This window comes from Lagenorhynchus albirostris, chromosome 7 (assembly GCF_949774975.1).
Source record: "Lagenorhynchus albirostris chromosome 7, mLagAlb1.1, whole genome shotgun sequence".
Lineage (NCBI taxonomy): Eukaryota > Metazoa > Chordata > Mammalia > Artiodactyla > Delphinidae > Lagenorhynchus > Lagenorhynchus albirostris.
This window is the reverse complement of record NC_083101.1, coordinates 6450853-6468201: the sequence shown is the minus strand read 5'-3', so window position 1 is coordinate 6468201 and position 17349 is coordinate 6450853. Positions and strand designations below refer to the sequence as shown.

The 17349-nt window shown below is 39.0% G+C and overlaps 1 protein-coding gene across 9 annotated transcripts in view; it reads right to left on the bottom strand.

Annotated features, from left to right (window-relative positions):
- The window catches only part of FNBP1 (formin binding protein 1), a 141112-nt gene that overhangs the window by 90604 nt on the left and 33159 nt on the right, over positions 1 to 17349 (bottom strand). For all 9 annotated transcript variants that reach the window (XM_060154079.1, XM_060154077.1, XM_060154078.1 and 6 more), the window contains exon 2: positions 7347 to 7462. In XM_060154079.1, coding sequence (XP_060010062.1) covers positions 7347 to 7462 — 116 coding nt within the window. The remainder of the gene's footprint in view (positions 1 to 7346; positions 7463 to 17349) is intronic.

The window sequence follows — 17349 nt, the reverse complement described above, 5'->3', positions numbered from 1 at the left end:
GATGAAACAAATGTTAACATTTAAATCTCAGGAAAAGGACTTCCTAAGAGATTACCATCATAGCAGTAATACCGCTACTCTATTTCAAGTCATGAAACATGATCCAGAACAGGTCGATGGAGAGCTATTAAATGTTATCCCAAACCTATTATTGGGATTTGGAGTCTTTTCCAATAGCCTCCAATTTTGTTACCTAAATCAGCACTTCCCTCATAGAGGGGGATGAGAAAGGGCAGGGAGCCAGGTGCTTCCCAGAGGGAAAAAGAAAGCACCTTCCCTTCATGACATAGAACTGATGGAGAAATTTGCTGAGAACTGACTTAATGACATCCCATGACAAACCTCCAAAGCAAAACAAGACAGTGGATAAGGCACCAGGAAAGGAGAGAATAGGCTAAGAGAAAAAGAATACAACAAATGTAGGGAAATCCATTAGATGAGACCTTACTTCGCCTAAAGCTGTTAGGCAACCCATTTCCACATGAGAGACAACATTTTATGACAGCGCAATGTCTAAATAATCAACACAAAGCAGCTCATTCTCCATTCACACTTTCAGTTTTAAAAGCCTTAAAGTGCTAATGAGGCTGATACACATACAGGGCGCCAGAAATTCATCTGGAATAAAATGTATTTATAAAAATAAATTTACTTATTAAATTCTTATTAAGTAAATTTAAGAATAATTTATTATTAAATTATTCTTAAATAAATTTATTATTAAATACATTAAATAAATTATTTATAAAAATTATTTCATTGAGCAATCTGTTTTACATTTTATTTACTCAATGGAAACAAAATTTATCATCCATAAAAGTATACCACATGTACTGGTGCTTATTTACAAACAACAACAACAGCCCTCTGAGAAGTCACGTTCTTTCAAAGATACATGACGTACACCTTATCCAGATGCTCTTTGGATTAAAATGAAATATTTCTAAACCAAAAGTCATCTAGACCTTTCACAATCTGTGCAAACCAGCCAAACAAGAAATCATTAAAGGGACTTCCCTGGTGGTACAGTGGTTAAGAATCCACCTGCCAATGCAGGGGACACAGGTTCGAGCCCCGGTCCGGGAAGATCCCACATGCCGCAGAGCAACTGCGCTCTAGAGCCCGTGTGCCTATAGCCTGTGTTCCTCAACAAGAGAAGACACTACGCACTGCAACGAAGACCCAATGCCGCCAAAAATGAATAAATACACAAATAAATAAATAAATTTAAAAAAAAAGAAATCATTAAAGATTTTGCCACTTCAAGTTCAAGCTTACCAGCCACTTTTAAACATTTTACATAAAAACACAACTTTCTTGGATAATTTCATCATTGTTAAATTGTTATAAGAAGGGCCTCCACAGGACCTCTCACATGCTGCTGGAGGGATCGTGAATCAAACTGTCTGGAAAATTGTTTGACTCCATCTACTAAAGCTAAACATACACAAAGCCTAGGACCCAGGAATTCCACTCCTGGGTATATACTTTATATCCCCAAATTGGAAACAAGCAATAGCCTAGTGACAGTAGACTGCACAAACGGTGATACATCCATATATCAAAATACTAAACACCAATCAAAAGAAAAGCACCACCCCATGCAACAACACAAATGAATCTCATAGACATAATGAGGAACAAAGGAAGCCAAATACAAACAGTGCATAATAAATGATTACATTTGCATAAGGTTCAAAAATAAGCATGACTAATCCAAGCTGTCAGAGATCAGGAAAGTGGTCAACCACGCGGGCGAGGGGGATGAACCAGAAAGGGCTGGGGCGATGGGGGTCCTCTGAGGCTGGGAATTTCCTGTTTCTTGACCTGGGTGCTGGTCACATAGTGGTATTCACTCTGAAAATTTCCGGGGCTTTACATTTATGATCTGTGCACTTTTCTGTATATATATTATATTGCAAAACAGTTTTCTGGGGAAAAAAAAAATGGTGCTCCAAAATTCAGCAGAATCCTTTTAAGAAACAGAGCCTAGAGGGCAGACAGCAGAAGCAAGAAGAACTACATCCTGCAGCCTGTGGAACAAAAACCACATTCACAGAAAAACAGACAAGATGAAAAGGCAGAGGGCTATGTACCAGATGAAGGAACAAGATAAAACCTCAGAAAAACAATGAAATGAAGTGGAGATAGGCAACCCTCCAGAAAAAGAATTCAGAATAATGATAGTGAAGATGATCCAGGACCTCGGAAAAAGAATGGAGGTAAAGATGGAGAAGATGCAAGAAATGTATAACAACAACAACAAAAAAGAAATGTATAACAAAGACCTAGAAGAATTAAAGAACAAACAGAGATGAACAATACAATAACTGAAATGAAAACTACACTAGAAGGAATCAATAGCAGAATAACTGAGGCAGAAGAACGGAGAAGTGACCTGGAAGACAGAATGGTGGAATTCACTGCTGCAGAACAGAATAAAGAAAAAAGAATGAAAAGAAATGAAGACAGCTTAAGAGACCTCTGGGACAACATTAAACGCAACAACATTCGCATTACAGGGGTCCCAGAAGAAGAGAGAGAGAAAGGACCAGAGAAAATATTTGAAGAGATTATAGTCGAAAACATCCCTAACATGGGAAAGGAAATAGCCACCCAAGTCCAGGAAACACAGCGAGTCCCATACAGGATAAACCCAAGGAGAAACACGCCGAGACACACAGTAATCAAATTGGAAAAAATTAAAGACAAAGAAAAATTATTGAAAGCAGCAAGGGAAAAACGACAAATAACATACAAAGGAACTCCCATAAGGTTAACAGCTGATTTCTCAGCAGAAACTCTACAAGCCAGAAGGGAGTGGCATTATATACTTCAAGTGATGAAAGGGAAGAAACTACAACCAAGATTACTCTACCCAGCAAGGATCTCATTCAGATTCGATGGAGAAATCAAAAGCTTTACAGACAAGCAAAAGCTAAGAGAATTCAGCACCATCAAACCAGCTCTACAACAAATGCTAAAGGAACTTCTCTAAGTGGGAAACACAAGAGAAGAAAAGGACCTATAAAAACAAACCCAAAACAATTAAGAAAATGGTCATAGGAACATACATATCGATAATTACCTTAAATGTGAATGGATTAAATGCTCCAGCCAAAAGACACTGACTTGCTGAATGGATACAAAAATAAGACCCATATATATGCTGTCTACAACAGACCCACTTCAGACCTAGGGACACATACAGACTGAAAGTGAGGGGATGGAAAAAGGTATTCCATGCAAATGGAAATCAAAAGAAAGCTGGAGTAGCAATACTCGTATCAGATAAAAGACTTTAAAATAAAGAATGTTACAAGAGACAAGGAAGGACACTACATAATGATCAAAGGATCAATCCAAGAAGAAGATATAACAATTATAAATATATATGCACCCAACATAGGAGCACCTCAATACATAAGGCAACTGCTAACAGCTATAAAAGAGGAAATTGACAGAAACACAATAATAGTGGGGGACTTTAACACCTCACTTACACCAATGGACAGATCATCCAAAATGAAAATAAATAGGGAAACAGAAGCTTTAAATGACACAACAGACCAGATAGATTTAATTGATATTTATAGGACATTCCATCCAAAAACTGCAGATTACACTTTCTTCTCAAGTGCACATGGAACATTCTCCAGGATAGATCACATCTTGGGTCACAAATCAAGCCTCGGTAAATTTAAGAAAATTGAAATCATATCAAGCATCTTTTCTGACCACAATGCTATGAGATTAGAAATGAATTGCAGGGAAAAAAACATAAAAAACACAAACACATGGAGGCTAAACAATACGTTACTAAATAACCAAGAGATCATTGAAGAAATCAAAGAGGATATCAAAAAATACCTAGAGACAAATGACAATGAGAACATGATGATCCAAAACCTGTGGGATGCAGCAAAAACAGTTCTAAGAGGGAAGTTTATAGCTATATAAGCCTACCTCAAGAAACAAGAAAAATCTCAAATAAACAATCTAACCTTACACCTAAAGGAACTAGAGAAAGAAGAACAAACAAAACTCAAAGTTAGCAGAAGGAAAGAAATCATAAAGATCAGAGCAGAAATAAATGAAATAGAAACAAAGAAAACAACAGCAAAGATCAATAAAACTAAAAACTGGTTCTTTGAGAAGATAAACAAAATTGATAAACCATTAGCCAGACTCATCAAGAAAAAGAGGGAGAGGACTCAAATCAATACAATTAGAAATGAAAAAGGAGAAGTTACAACAGACACCGCAGAAATACGAAGGGTTATAAGAGACTACTACAAGCAACTCTATGCCAACAAAACGGACAACCTGGAAGAAATGGACAAATTCTTAGAAATGCACAACCTTCCGAGACTGAACCAGGAAGAAATAGAAAATATAAACAGACCTATCACAAGCACTGAAATTGAGACTGTCATTAAAAATCTTCCAACAAACAAAAGTCCAGGACCAGATGGCTTCACAAGTGAATTCTATCAAACATTTAGAGAAGAGCTAACACCTATCCTTCTCAAGCTCTTCCAAAAAATTGCAGAGGAAGAACACTCCCAAACTCATTCTATGAGGTCACCATCACCCTGATACCAAAACCAGACAAAGATACTACAAAACAAGAAAATTACAGTCCAATATCACTTATGAATATAGATGCAAAAATCCTCAACAAAATACTAGCAAACAGAATCCAACAACACATTAAAAGGATCATACACCATGATCAAGTGGGACTTATCCCAGGGATGCAAGGATTCTTCAATATAGGCAAATCAATCAATGTGATAAACCATATTAACAAATTGAAGGAGAAAAACCATATAATCATCTCAATAGATGAAGAAAAAGCTTCTGACAAAATTCAACACCCATTTATGATAAAAACTCTCAAGAAAGTGGGCATAGAGGGAACCTACCTCAACATAATAAAGGCCATATACGACGAACCCACAGCAAACATCATTCTCAATGGTGAAAAACTGAAAGCATTTCCTCTAAGATCAGGAACGAGACAAGGATATCCACTCTTACCACTCTTACTCAACATAGCTTTGGAAGTCCTAGCCACGGCAATCAGAGAAGAAAAAGAAATAAAAGGAATACAAATTGGAAAAGAAGAAGTAAAACTGTCACTGTTTGCAGATGACATGATACTATACATAGAGAATCCTAAAGATGCCACCAGAAAACTACTAGAGCTAATCAATGAATTTGGTAAAGTTGCAGGATACAAAATTAATGCACAGAAATCTCTTGCATTCCTATCCACTAATGATGAAAAATCTGCAAGAGAAATTAAGGAAACACTCCCGTTTACCACTGCAACAAAAAGAATAAAATACCTAGGAATAAACCTACCTAGGGAGACAAAAGACCTGTATGCAGAAAACTATAAGACACTGATGAAAGAAATTAAAGATGATACTAACAGATGGAGAGATATACCATGTTCTTGGCTTTGAAGAATCAATATTGTGAAAATGACTATACTACCCAAAGCAGTCTACAGATTCAATTCAATCCCTATCAAATTACCAATGGCATTTTTTATGGAACTAGAACAAAAAATCTTAAAATTTGTATGGAGACACAAAAGATTCCGAATAGCCAAAGCAGTCTTGAGGGAAAAAAACAGAGCTGGAGGAATCAGACTCCCTGACTTCAGACTATACTACAAAGCTACAGTAATCAAGACAATATGGTACTGGCACAAAAACAGAAACATAGATCAATGGAACAAGATAGAAAGCCCAGAGATAAACCCACGCACCTGTGGTCAACTAATCTATGACAAAGGAGGCAAGGATATACAATGGAGACAAGACAGTCTCTTCAATAAGTAGTGCTGGGAAAACTGGACAGCTACATGTAAAAGAATGAAATTAGAACACTCTCTAACACCATACACAAAGATAAACTCAAAATGGATTTGAGACCTAAATGTAAGACCAGACACTATCAAACTCTTACAGGAAAACATAGGAGGAACACTCTTTGACATAAATCACAGACAGATCTTTTTTGATCCACCTCTTAGAATAATGGAAATAAAAACAAAAATAAACAAATGAGACCTAATGGAACTTAAAAGCTTTTGCACAGCAAAGGAAACCATAAACAAGATGGAAAGACAACCCTCAGAATGGGAGAAAATATTTGCAAATGAATCAACGGACAAAGGATTAATCTCCAAAATATATAAACAGCTCATGCAGCTCAATATTAAAAAAACAAACAACCCAATCCAAAAATGGGCAGAAGACCTAAACAGACATTTCTCCAAAGACGACATACAGATGGCCAAGATGCACATGAAAAGCTGCTCAACATCACTAATTATTAGAGAAATGCAAATCAAAACTACAATGAAGTACTACTTCACACCAGTCAGAATGACAATCATCAAAAAATCTACAAACAACTAATGCTGGAGAGGGTGTGGAGAAAAGGGAACCCTCTTGCACTGTTGGTGGGAATGTAAATTGATACAGCCACTATGGAGAATAGTATGGAGGTTCCTTAAAAAACTAAAAATAGAATTACCATATGATCCAGCAATCCCACTACTGGGCATATGCCCTGAGAAAACCATAATTCAAAAAGACACATGCACCCCAATGTTCATTGCAGCACTATTTACAATAGCCAGGTCATGGAAGCAACCTAAATGCCCATAGACAGACGAATGGATAAAGAAGTTGTGGTACATATATACAATGGACTATTACTCAGCCATAAAAAGGAATGAAATTGAGTCATTTGTTGAGACGTGGACGGATCTAGAGACTGTCATACAGAGTGAAATAAGTCAGAAAGAGAAAAACAAATATCGTATATTAACGCATGTATGTGGAACCTAGAAAAGTGGTACAGATGAACTGGTTTGCAAGGCAGAAGTTGAGACACAGATGTAGAGAAAAAATGTATGGACACCAAGGGGGGAAAGCCACGGGGGGGTGGGGATGGTGGTGTGCTGAATTGGGCGACTGGGATTGACATGTATACACTGATGTGTATAAAATTGATGACCAATAAGAACCTACTGTATAAAAAAATAAATAAAATTAAATTTAAAAATTAAAAAAAAAAGAAACAGAGCCTAAAAGCAATAACTTGGTTTTTATGTTTACTGTCCTCTAAAAAATAATTTTCAATATTAAAAAAAACAACTGCTTCTACTGAAACAATATTAAAAAAAACAACTGCTTCTAGCTTACATGAAAAGGGAAAATAAATATTTAAAGGATTATACATTTATAGTATAAAATGAGGATATAAATTATCTTTACATCCATTCTGCAGTTAACAAACAACCTTTCTCAATATCAACTTACCTGAGTTGTTTTGCATAGCTGAGTTCAATCTCTGTCCTTTCCTTTACAAATTTGATGTATTTCTCAAGAATATCAATTCCCCACTGTGTGTGTTTTTCTAAGTTGTCAAATTGATCCTGTTAATAAAAAACAAAGGGAGAGCTTGTAATCTTTCTCTGTGATTAACGTAACTTCAGTGAACAATTCTCTCAACAATAAATCAGTACGTAGAAAGCAGTTCTAACATTTTCCATGATTGTACTTGGGTGCTTTTTCGCTGAGCAAATTTTAAATCAACATTACCAAATTTGGTTTGAAAACTGCCTGAGATATTGAACTCTGACCCCTCTGTTCACGTCACCTATTCCTGTTAGAAACATGGTGTTTGGATGTATTTAATGTCCTAGAGCAAAGCAAAGTGTCTTCTGCAGATACCAAAAACTGAGAGATGAAACACACTCCCGTGTCAACTCAGTCACACTATTAGCACCTTAACTGTTATCTCTGAGTTAGCATTCAGGATAAGCTCACTGAAATTTGAGGCAAGGAAATGGCAGGGAGAAGAATTACAAAATACTTGCTTTCTTCAAACAAATGACTCATGCGGACTTCATTCCAACATTCAACCATGCATCAAGCCTACACTATTTGCCAGGAATGGTGATTGGGGCTGAGGAACAAGAAAGAAGAGAATTATAGCCACGATGTACAGGCTGCCTCAAGATTCCTAGTCTGGAAGGGAGCGGGTAGGTATTCCAGCCACCCCTAATGCAAAGGCAGGGAGAGGCCCAGGAATCAGGGGGACCGGTCCTGCTGGAGCTCAAGGTGGGGGTAGGGCACAAGGGAATGAGTGGTGGTGGGTGACGGGACTAGAGGGTCCGGGCCTGATCACCCAGGGCCTTGAATGCCGAGTTAAGGTGTCTAGACTCTCTGGTGGGCACAAGTGAGCCACTGAAGGGTTCGCAAAGGGAGTGGCAAACCTAAGACATGTTTCGCATCACCAGGAGCTGGATGTCAGGGGACTGTTCAATATCCTAAGCAGAGAAACTGGGAGCAGAGGGGAGGATTTTATAGACCATGAACAAAGAATCAGCTAGTCTTAGTGACTGGATGGGGAGGCGGGAAGGGATATGCAGGAGAGGGGAAGATTCTAAGGCGACTCCTTGGTTCTGTTTCCTGTGAGTACACAGGCGGAGGGGCAGCAGTTTGGGGTGAAGTGACATGTGGAGTCAGGGACTGACATGTCCAGAAGAGAGCTGGAAACACAGATGTATTCAGGGCTCAAGGACGAGGCCAGGGAGCTGGTAGATCTGAAACAATAGCCAAGGATCAGAACCCCAGAGTCGGCTGCAGCTCTGCACTGAATTCATAAAGAGGGCCAAACCCAGGGAGGAGAGCCCAGAAGGACCTACGAAGGTGGGGTGTTAGCACAACATTGGGGAAGAGAGAATTTGCAAAGGTGAAAGTCTGCTCATGAGAGGTAACAGTAATAGAGGATGAGGTTGTAGCCCCAGCTCTGGGACTTCGCAGAGAAAGGCCATGGAACATCTCAAGGTTTTAGTCATCCACCTACAAGATGAAGATAGAATCCCTGCCTAATTTGAGAAATCGGTCGTGAGGATCATGTAAGATGGAAAAATGCCAAGCCAAATACAAAAACACAAAGCCACCATGTAACCCTATCCCAGGCGTGTGCAATCTTATAATATACATTTTGCATCGTCCTTCAGCTTGTGTTTTAGATCCAGCATCTTCAATTTTAAATCTATCATCGTGCTTTGATTCTATTTTCCATTCAAAGCAGTGCAAACTGTAACATGAGAAAATGTTCCATATACTTAGAGCAGGAAGGTAGCAGAGTCAAGACACTTTTTTTCTCAAACTTGAGAAACCCTGGGAATTCCCTGGCGGTCCACTGCTTAGGATTCTGTGCTTCCACTGTAGGGGGCATGGGTTCCATCCCTGGTCGGGGAACTAAGATCCTGCAAGCTACACAAGAGAAACCCTCTTCTGAAGAAAAATAATTTCCTCAACCTTACTCCCGCCCAGGCCCACAGAACAGTTTGAGAAACCTCAACTTAAGAAATTCAGGGGCTTCCCTGGTGGCGCAGTGGTTGAGAGTCTGCCTGCCGATGCAGGCGATGCGGGTTCGTGCCCCCGTCCAGGAAGATCCCACATGCCGCAGAGCGGCTGGGCCCCTGAGCCATGGCCGCTGAGCCTGCATGTCCGGAGCCTGTTGCTCCGCGACGGGAGAGGCCACAACAGTGAGAGGCCCGCGTACCGCAAAAAAAAAAAAAAGAAAAAGAAAAGAAATTCAGGCTTTCTTTTACAAGAATATTTTCTAATTGAAGGTAATCACTGTACAATGTTTACCTTTATACCTAATAATTTCTAATATTATCATAAAAAATCAGAGACCATTTAAGATTTTCATTGATTCTTGGTCCTCAATAACATATTCCACAAACCCTGAGATTTCATTTCAAGAAACACTGCTCAAGAATGTTATTTATTTATGTTACCTATAAGGTCAAGGGTTGTCAGGCAAATTTATAGTGTAAACAAGACTGTAGATCTCTTTAAACTACTTGAGAGAGCAAATATACAAACAGTTCAAGTATGATTACAATCATTCCTAGTTAATTAGAGCAAGTCTTCTTTAAAGCTCTCTGCTAATCAGTAACCCTTTGTTAATATAGTTTCATATTGACCTTATTTATTTAAAATTCCTTTTCACACACTTCCCTCCATTTGAGAGCCCTCTCTCTGTATAATTTCCTATCTCCAGAGCCTTACTATTTTTAGCAGTTATAGATGTTTATAGATGTTATAAACATCTATAGATGTTTATAGATGTTTCCTTGAAGACTTACTAAGATAGTCTGCTCTTAGATTTCACCCTTGTCTTGCTAACAACCTAAGTTCATATTTTTCCTTATTATATTACTTTGCAATTCTTTTTAGCCCTAATATGTATAATATAAAGCAACAGCTTTTGAGATCAAAACACTTTTTTAAAAAAATCTACATTTGAATTGAGTCCACCTTAAAAATTACAGGCCTCAAACCAACAATATGTTTCCAATAAAGTTATCTGTATTCAAGAACATTCTGCAAGCTATAATAAAGCACTTACTAAAATAACAGGGTCCAAGTGAGATAGAAGATATTAATAATAAAAAACCTGACTCAGTAACAAATAAACTAGTACTTGCTTGTGAATATAGCATCGTTCTTTTTTATGCTCCATTAAAACATCTCCAATGACGCCAGACTCTACTGCTGCTGTCACATGATGGCCACAACATGGACTTTCTTGACAGCAGCTACGAGAAAATTCAAAACAGATGAAAAACTAATCATCAACCCACTTACATTCTTGACTAAAATGTGGAAAACTTAATGGAAAAAAACCTCCAAATCTTAAAAAGACTCTTTTGTAAGCAAATATTTTAAGTGGTGTTTTTAAAAATAGCCTTTGCTACTTTGGGGATGGTACCATTATCAAAAATGAGTCCTATCCATTATCTGTGAATTATACCTCAATTAAAGACAGGGAGGGAGGGAGGAATGGAGAGGGAGAGAAAGAGAGAGAGAAATGCATCCCTTCCTGTTTAATGTCACATGATGACACTTTTGAAGACTCCTTTGCCCTCTTAAAAATCGTTGAGGAGGGCTTCCCTGGTGGAGCAGTGGTTAAGAATTCACCTGTCAATGCAGGGGACACGGGTTCGAGCCCTGGTCCGGGAAGATCCCACATGCCGCGGAGCAACTAAGCCCGTGTGCCACAACTACTGAGCCTGTGCTCTAGAGCCCACGCGCTACAACTCCTGAGCCCACAAGCCACAACTACTGAAGCCCACGTGCCTAGAGCCCGTGCTCCGCAACAAGAAAAGCCACCACAATGAGAAGCCCGCGCAACACAACGAAGAGTAGCCCTCACTCACCACAACTAGAGACCGCGCACAGCAACGAAGACTCAACGCAGCCATAAATAAATAAATAAATAAATAAATAAATTTTTAAAAAAATCGTTGAGGACCCCAAAGAGCTTTTGTTTACATGGTTTATAGCTATCAATATTTACTCTATCAGAAATTAAAAACTAAAAGATTTTTTAAATACCTATCAATTCATTTAAAAAGACAATAATAAATCCATTATATATTAATGTAACTAGCATATATTTTTTTTTCAATTTTTTGTTTATTTTTAGAAACTTTACTTTCCAAAACAAAACAAAAAGAAAATGAGAAGAATGGCACTGTTTTACATTTCTGTAAATCTCTTTAATGTCTGGTTTAATAGAAGACAGCTGGATTCTCATATTCTTTTACATTTAGTCTGTTATGAGTCTTTACTTTGGTGGAAGTACATCAAAAAAATACAATTTCACACAGATATGTAGTTAGAAAACGGAGGAGTATTTCAATGCCTTTTCTAGGTAATTGCAGATGTTCTTATTTGACACCACACCCAAACTTGACAAATAGTAGTTTCTTAAAGGCTAGCTGCAATGTGAAATCTGAAACCATGGCAATGAATCTTTCATACTGGTTACAATAAAATGCACTAGTCTGTCTTGCACTTTGAATGGATCTTTCACCTATGCGTGAATGCATTATGCATTGGTCATTTGGAAAATATTATTTCACTGATATATGCAGATCTTCCAAGTGTTGACACATTTCCGTATAAAATATTTTAAAATTCCATGTTCATTTCACTACCTATCTTATCTGATGAGTCTTTAAATATTTGGAAACTGTCAAGCTCACAGTGCCATGTACACATTCTCCAAAATTCTAATTTCCACTTAAAAGCTGGAATTTTATCGTTGGCAACAAATGTTGTCAGTTGTTTCCTTGAGGTGACAGGCTCACTTCATTCATTTTTGAGAAAATGTTTGACAAATGCTCAAGTGTTTGTCTGTCAATCGTTCTTTGAAGTAAAAACGGTGTCCTATGATAAAAGCAGCTAGACCAGCTCAAAACAATCACTTAAGTATTTTGGTTTAAGCATACTTCCTGTCTGTCTTGTCACACACACTATTAAAAAGATGTATGATGTATATTCAAAGGTTGAGATTTAATAAAATTAATAATCTTTACTGTTTCATCAAGGACATTTAAAAATAAAACTGATTTTTTTTTTTAACAACTAATGGTGAAGAATTCAGTAACTTCTACTGCAGTTTGGAGCCACCACCCTGATTCCTGCTAAGGCACCAGCCATCTTACCCACCACTGCTTTTGCACCATCAGTAAAAATGCCAACACAGTGAAAAAGACAATGTCTTACTATCATTATGAAAATAGGTTTGACCTCATGGACTCCATGAGAGGGTTTCTGGAACCTCCAGAGGTCCAGGGACCACACTTTAGGAACCACTGTCATATGACACATACTCTAAAATTTCTACTTGAAAGCTTCATATTGCCAAAGATGAAGAAAGTCAGATAATGTATGAGCTAATGGAAAATGTTTAATTTATAAGAGCATACTATATATACACTCAACAAGTAACTCCAAAATTGCCAAAAGGACTGCAAATGGATGTGTCCAAGTAGCTGGTTACAACCTGACAGGTACCTTTCCAGAATCTCCCCCCTCCCCCACAGTCTCCTCTTGAATTCTCATTGCTCCCTGAATTCCAACCAACCAAAGGCTCCTGCCAGGAGCTTTCAGCTGTAAGGGGCTGAGTAAGCTGAAGAGACAAATGAGTTGCAATTGTATTAATCAGCATACAATTGCTGTATTATTTTTCAGGTGTGGTTTTCTGTCCTAGACTGTGACTAAGCTCCTTTATACACTGAAGATTGAACCGAAATAAGCATGAACTCTGGCATTTGTTTGGCTCATTATATCTTCATCAGTTTCTAAAAAATCATGAAGCTGGGACTTCCCTGGTGGCACAGTGGTTAAGAATCCGCCTGCCAGTGCAGGGGACACTGGTTAGATCCCTGGTCCAGGAAGATCCCACATGCCACGGAGCAACTAAGCCCGTGCACCACAACTACTGAGCCTGCGTGCCACGACTACTGAAGCCCATGCGCCTAGAGCCCGTGCTCAGCAACAAGAGAAGCCACCGCAAAGAGAAGCCCTTGCACTGCAATGAAGAGTAGCCCCTGCTCACTGCAACTAGAGAAAGCCCACGCGTAGCAACGAAGACCCAATGAAGCCAAAATAAAATAATAAATAAATTTATTTTTAAAAAAAATCATGAAGCTGAATACAAACAAATTTTGCATTCCTATATATCTACAATATAAACCCATCAGTCAGGGTTGAGACTGGTCTCTGTAGGTCAGCATACAATGATTATTCTTGGTTATTTAGGAAGACTTCTGAAATCTGATTTTTTTTTTCAAATGATGCAAAAGAACTAACATAGGAACTACATGCACAAAAGCTATTTACTTTAAGATGAGGAGACCAAATCAGCCACAAGGAAGTTTTCTCCAAAGTGTAGGTCAATTTTTAACACAATACTTCCTGTAATCAAAAAGTATTCTAGGGACTTCCCTGGTGGCGCAGTGGTTAATACTCTGTGCTCCCAATGCAGGGGGCCTGGGTTCGATCCCTGGTCAGGGAACTAGATCCCACATGCATGCCACAACTGAGGAGCCCGCCTGCTGCAACTAAGACCCAGCACAATCAAATAAATAAAGTATGCTAAACAGATACATTCAAAATCCCTGGAAAAAGCCAATCTAGTAAGAAACTAAGTTGCTAAAGTTACCTCTGTGTAAATGGCTCAGACTCAGAGGAAGGATATACTGAGGGTAGCTCTCCTCCACTTAAATCTGTCCCTCTGCAGCAAGTTATTCAGGGAAGGGAATTATCCCCACCATATCACTGGGGCACTTCCATCTGTGCTATCAAACCACCATGTTAGGATACTCTAATTCTGTAAAAATCCACTTTCCTAAGGACTTGGGCACTTTATAAAGTGGCAGACCTTAAATGGCTCCATTTCAACAAAATCGCTTGGAATGTAATTACCGGTGTTGGATTCCTCTTCTCTTTGAGGGAAGAGTGTCAGAAGGAATTTGAAAAAGAATAGATACAGGTATATATATAACTGAATCACTTTGCTGTACACCTGAAACTAACACAACATTGTTAATCAACTATACTTCAATATAAAATAAAAATTAAAAAATAAGAGTGTCAGAAGGCATAGATTTATCCTCAGTAAATGTAACAAAACGTCCATTTAAAGTGTTTTTAGGGACGTCCCTGGTGGTGCAGTCAGTGGGTAAGACTCCACACTCCCAACGCAGGGGCCTCAGGTTCAATCCCTGGTCAGGGAACGAGATCCCATATGCATGCCGCAACTAAGAGTTCGCATGCCACAACTAAGGAGCCCACGTGCTGCAACTAAGACCCGGTGCAACCAAATAAATTAAAAAAAAAATGTTTTAAGGGCTTCTCTGGTGGTGCAGTGGTTGAGAGTCCGCCTGCCGATGCAGGGGACACGGGTTCGTGCCCCAGGCCGGGAGGATCCCACATTCCTGTGGAGCAGCTGGGCCCGTGAGCCATGGCCGCTGAGCCTGCGCGTCCGGAGCCTGTGCGCCGCAACAGTGAGGCCCGCGTACCGCAAAAAAAAAAAAAAAAAAAAAAAAAAGTTTTAAAAAATCCATTTGAGTCTGAATAGTCAAGTGACTGCATCTACAGGAACAAAAAAAGTTTTATAAAACTTTATAAACAAGGGACCTCCCTGGTGGTCCAGTGGTTAAGAATCCACCTTCCGATGAAGGGGACACGGTCCGATCCCTGGTCAGGGAATGAAGATCCCACATGCCGCAGGGCAACTAAGCCCTCGCACCGCAACTACTGAGCCCACGCACCACAACTAGCAAGACGCCCGTGCGCCGCAGTGAAGATCCCATGTGCTGCAACTAAGACCCAACGCAGCCAAATTAATTAATTTTTAAAAACTTAATAAACAAAAATGTGTCATCCCAAATAGCACCTGCAATTCTATTTCTTGAATGTTTAACAAAGACTTCAATTCATTTTCACGGACAAAAGAAGACTTGTCCTCATACATTACATTAAAAGCAGAAATACCCCCAAATATAGGTTCAACATAAAAGTTGTCAAACCTTAAAAGTGATGAAAAACCATTACCCAAAGTGACTTCAATGTTTGACCAAAGTAGATAAAATGTGAAAGGCAGCATTAGCGTGTTTCTTTCAAGCAGCCAGAAATCCTTGTGTTTTGGCAATACAAGTAGAGGCAGATTCTGTCAAACCATATACACAATACATCTACTGATTCTGAAACGGGTCCTGTGAATTAGTGTGGTGTGCGCCTTGGGTTGAAAATGCCTACTCAAGCAAGAGCCTGTGACATAATTGACAAAATAGGGGCTCTGATATCATAGGGTCATGGCTGGACAGTCAAGTTAGTACAATGGATTTTAATTAGGAAGGGAATGCACGCAAAATGAAAGGTTTTCCTGAACTCAGAATCTCTTTAAAAAGCAAGTCTACAACATGTCATAAAAATGGGTATACAAATTCAGGTATATTTGCTGTAACGAGTCACCATCGAACACTCTTTCTGTTGTGAAAATGAAAATACTAAAGAATTAGTCCATGTTCATGGTTCTTTCCAGCCATTGCATTGGAAACATGAGAGGTAAGGACATATACAAACACAAGATGAAAATACATGTATGAGTCAAAAAAAAAAAAACTTTCGCTGAAGTCTGAGGCAACAGCATATGGATGAAGTTAGCGACATGAAGAATGTGGAAAGGCGTACAGAACATGAAAAGCTGCATTTTGGAATTTTTCTAACGATAATTATATTGTGTAAAAAGGGCAATAAAGAGGTTAATGTTGGATGTACAACAAATGAGAGGCCCCAGAAAGCAGAGGACTTGGGGCTAATGAATGTGGGGTGCCCTCAGCCAAACGTGATGCAATTTTACATTGCATCCTGAAATGAAAAGAGAAGGTAACAACTATAACATGGAGAAAAAGCACCAGAATTTTGACTCTACCAGAGTCCAAGCAGATGAGATTTGGAGGGGAAATTGCTATGGAATGTATTCCTTTAAGAAGCCACAATGGGGACTTCCCTGGTGGCGCAGTGGTTAAGAATCTGCCTGTCAATACAGGGGACACGGGTTTGAGCCCTGGTCCAGGAAGATTCCACATGCTGCGGAGCAACTAAGCCCGTGTGTCACAACTACTGAGCCTGTGCTCTAGAGTCCGTGAGCCACAACTACGGAGCCCGAGTGCCACAACTACTGAAGCCCACGTGCCTAGAGCCCGTGCTCCACAACAAGAGAAGCCACCGCAATGAGAAGCCCACACACTGCAACAAAGAGTAGCCCCCGCTTGCTGCAACTAGAGAAAGCCTGCGCACAGCAACGAAGACCCAACGCAGCCAAAGATCGATAAAGTAAAATTAAAAAAAAAAAAAAAGCCACAATGAGTTTCTGGTCTATTTCAATGTTCTTAGAACACCTTAGTCACTTTCCACCCCCATCTCTGCTCCTTTGGATACAGTAAAAGCAACAAACAAACATCTGTAACTGCCCCAAACAGACTGAGTGAAAGAGACTGCAAAGGATAAGATTTTCAAGGAAAAAATATTTCAAAGAGCGCTTACTTTCTTTCATTAAAACAAACAAACAAACCCACTAACTTTGTAAATGATACTTTTAACAGTATTTTTCCAGATAGGCATTATCAAATATCTTAAGCAGAGGAGGCGAAGAATTAAGGATGATGGGGTCAGGGGGGAGGGATAAATTAGGGAGTTTTGGATTAACAGAAACACACTACTGTATATAAAGTAGATAAACAACAAGGACCTACTGTATAGCACAGGGAACTCTACTCAGTACTCCACAATGATGTATATGGGAAAAGAATCTAAAAAAGAGTGGATATATGTACATGTACAACTGATTCACTTTGCTGTACAACTGATTCACTTTGCTGTACACCTGAAACACAACATTGTAAATCAACTATACTTCAAAGAAAGAAAGAAAGGAAGG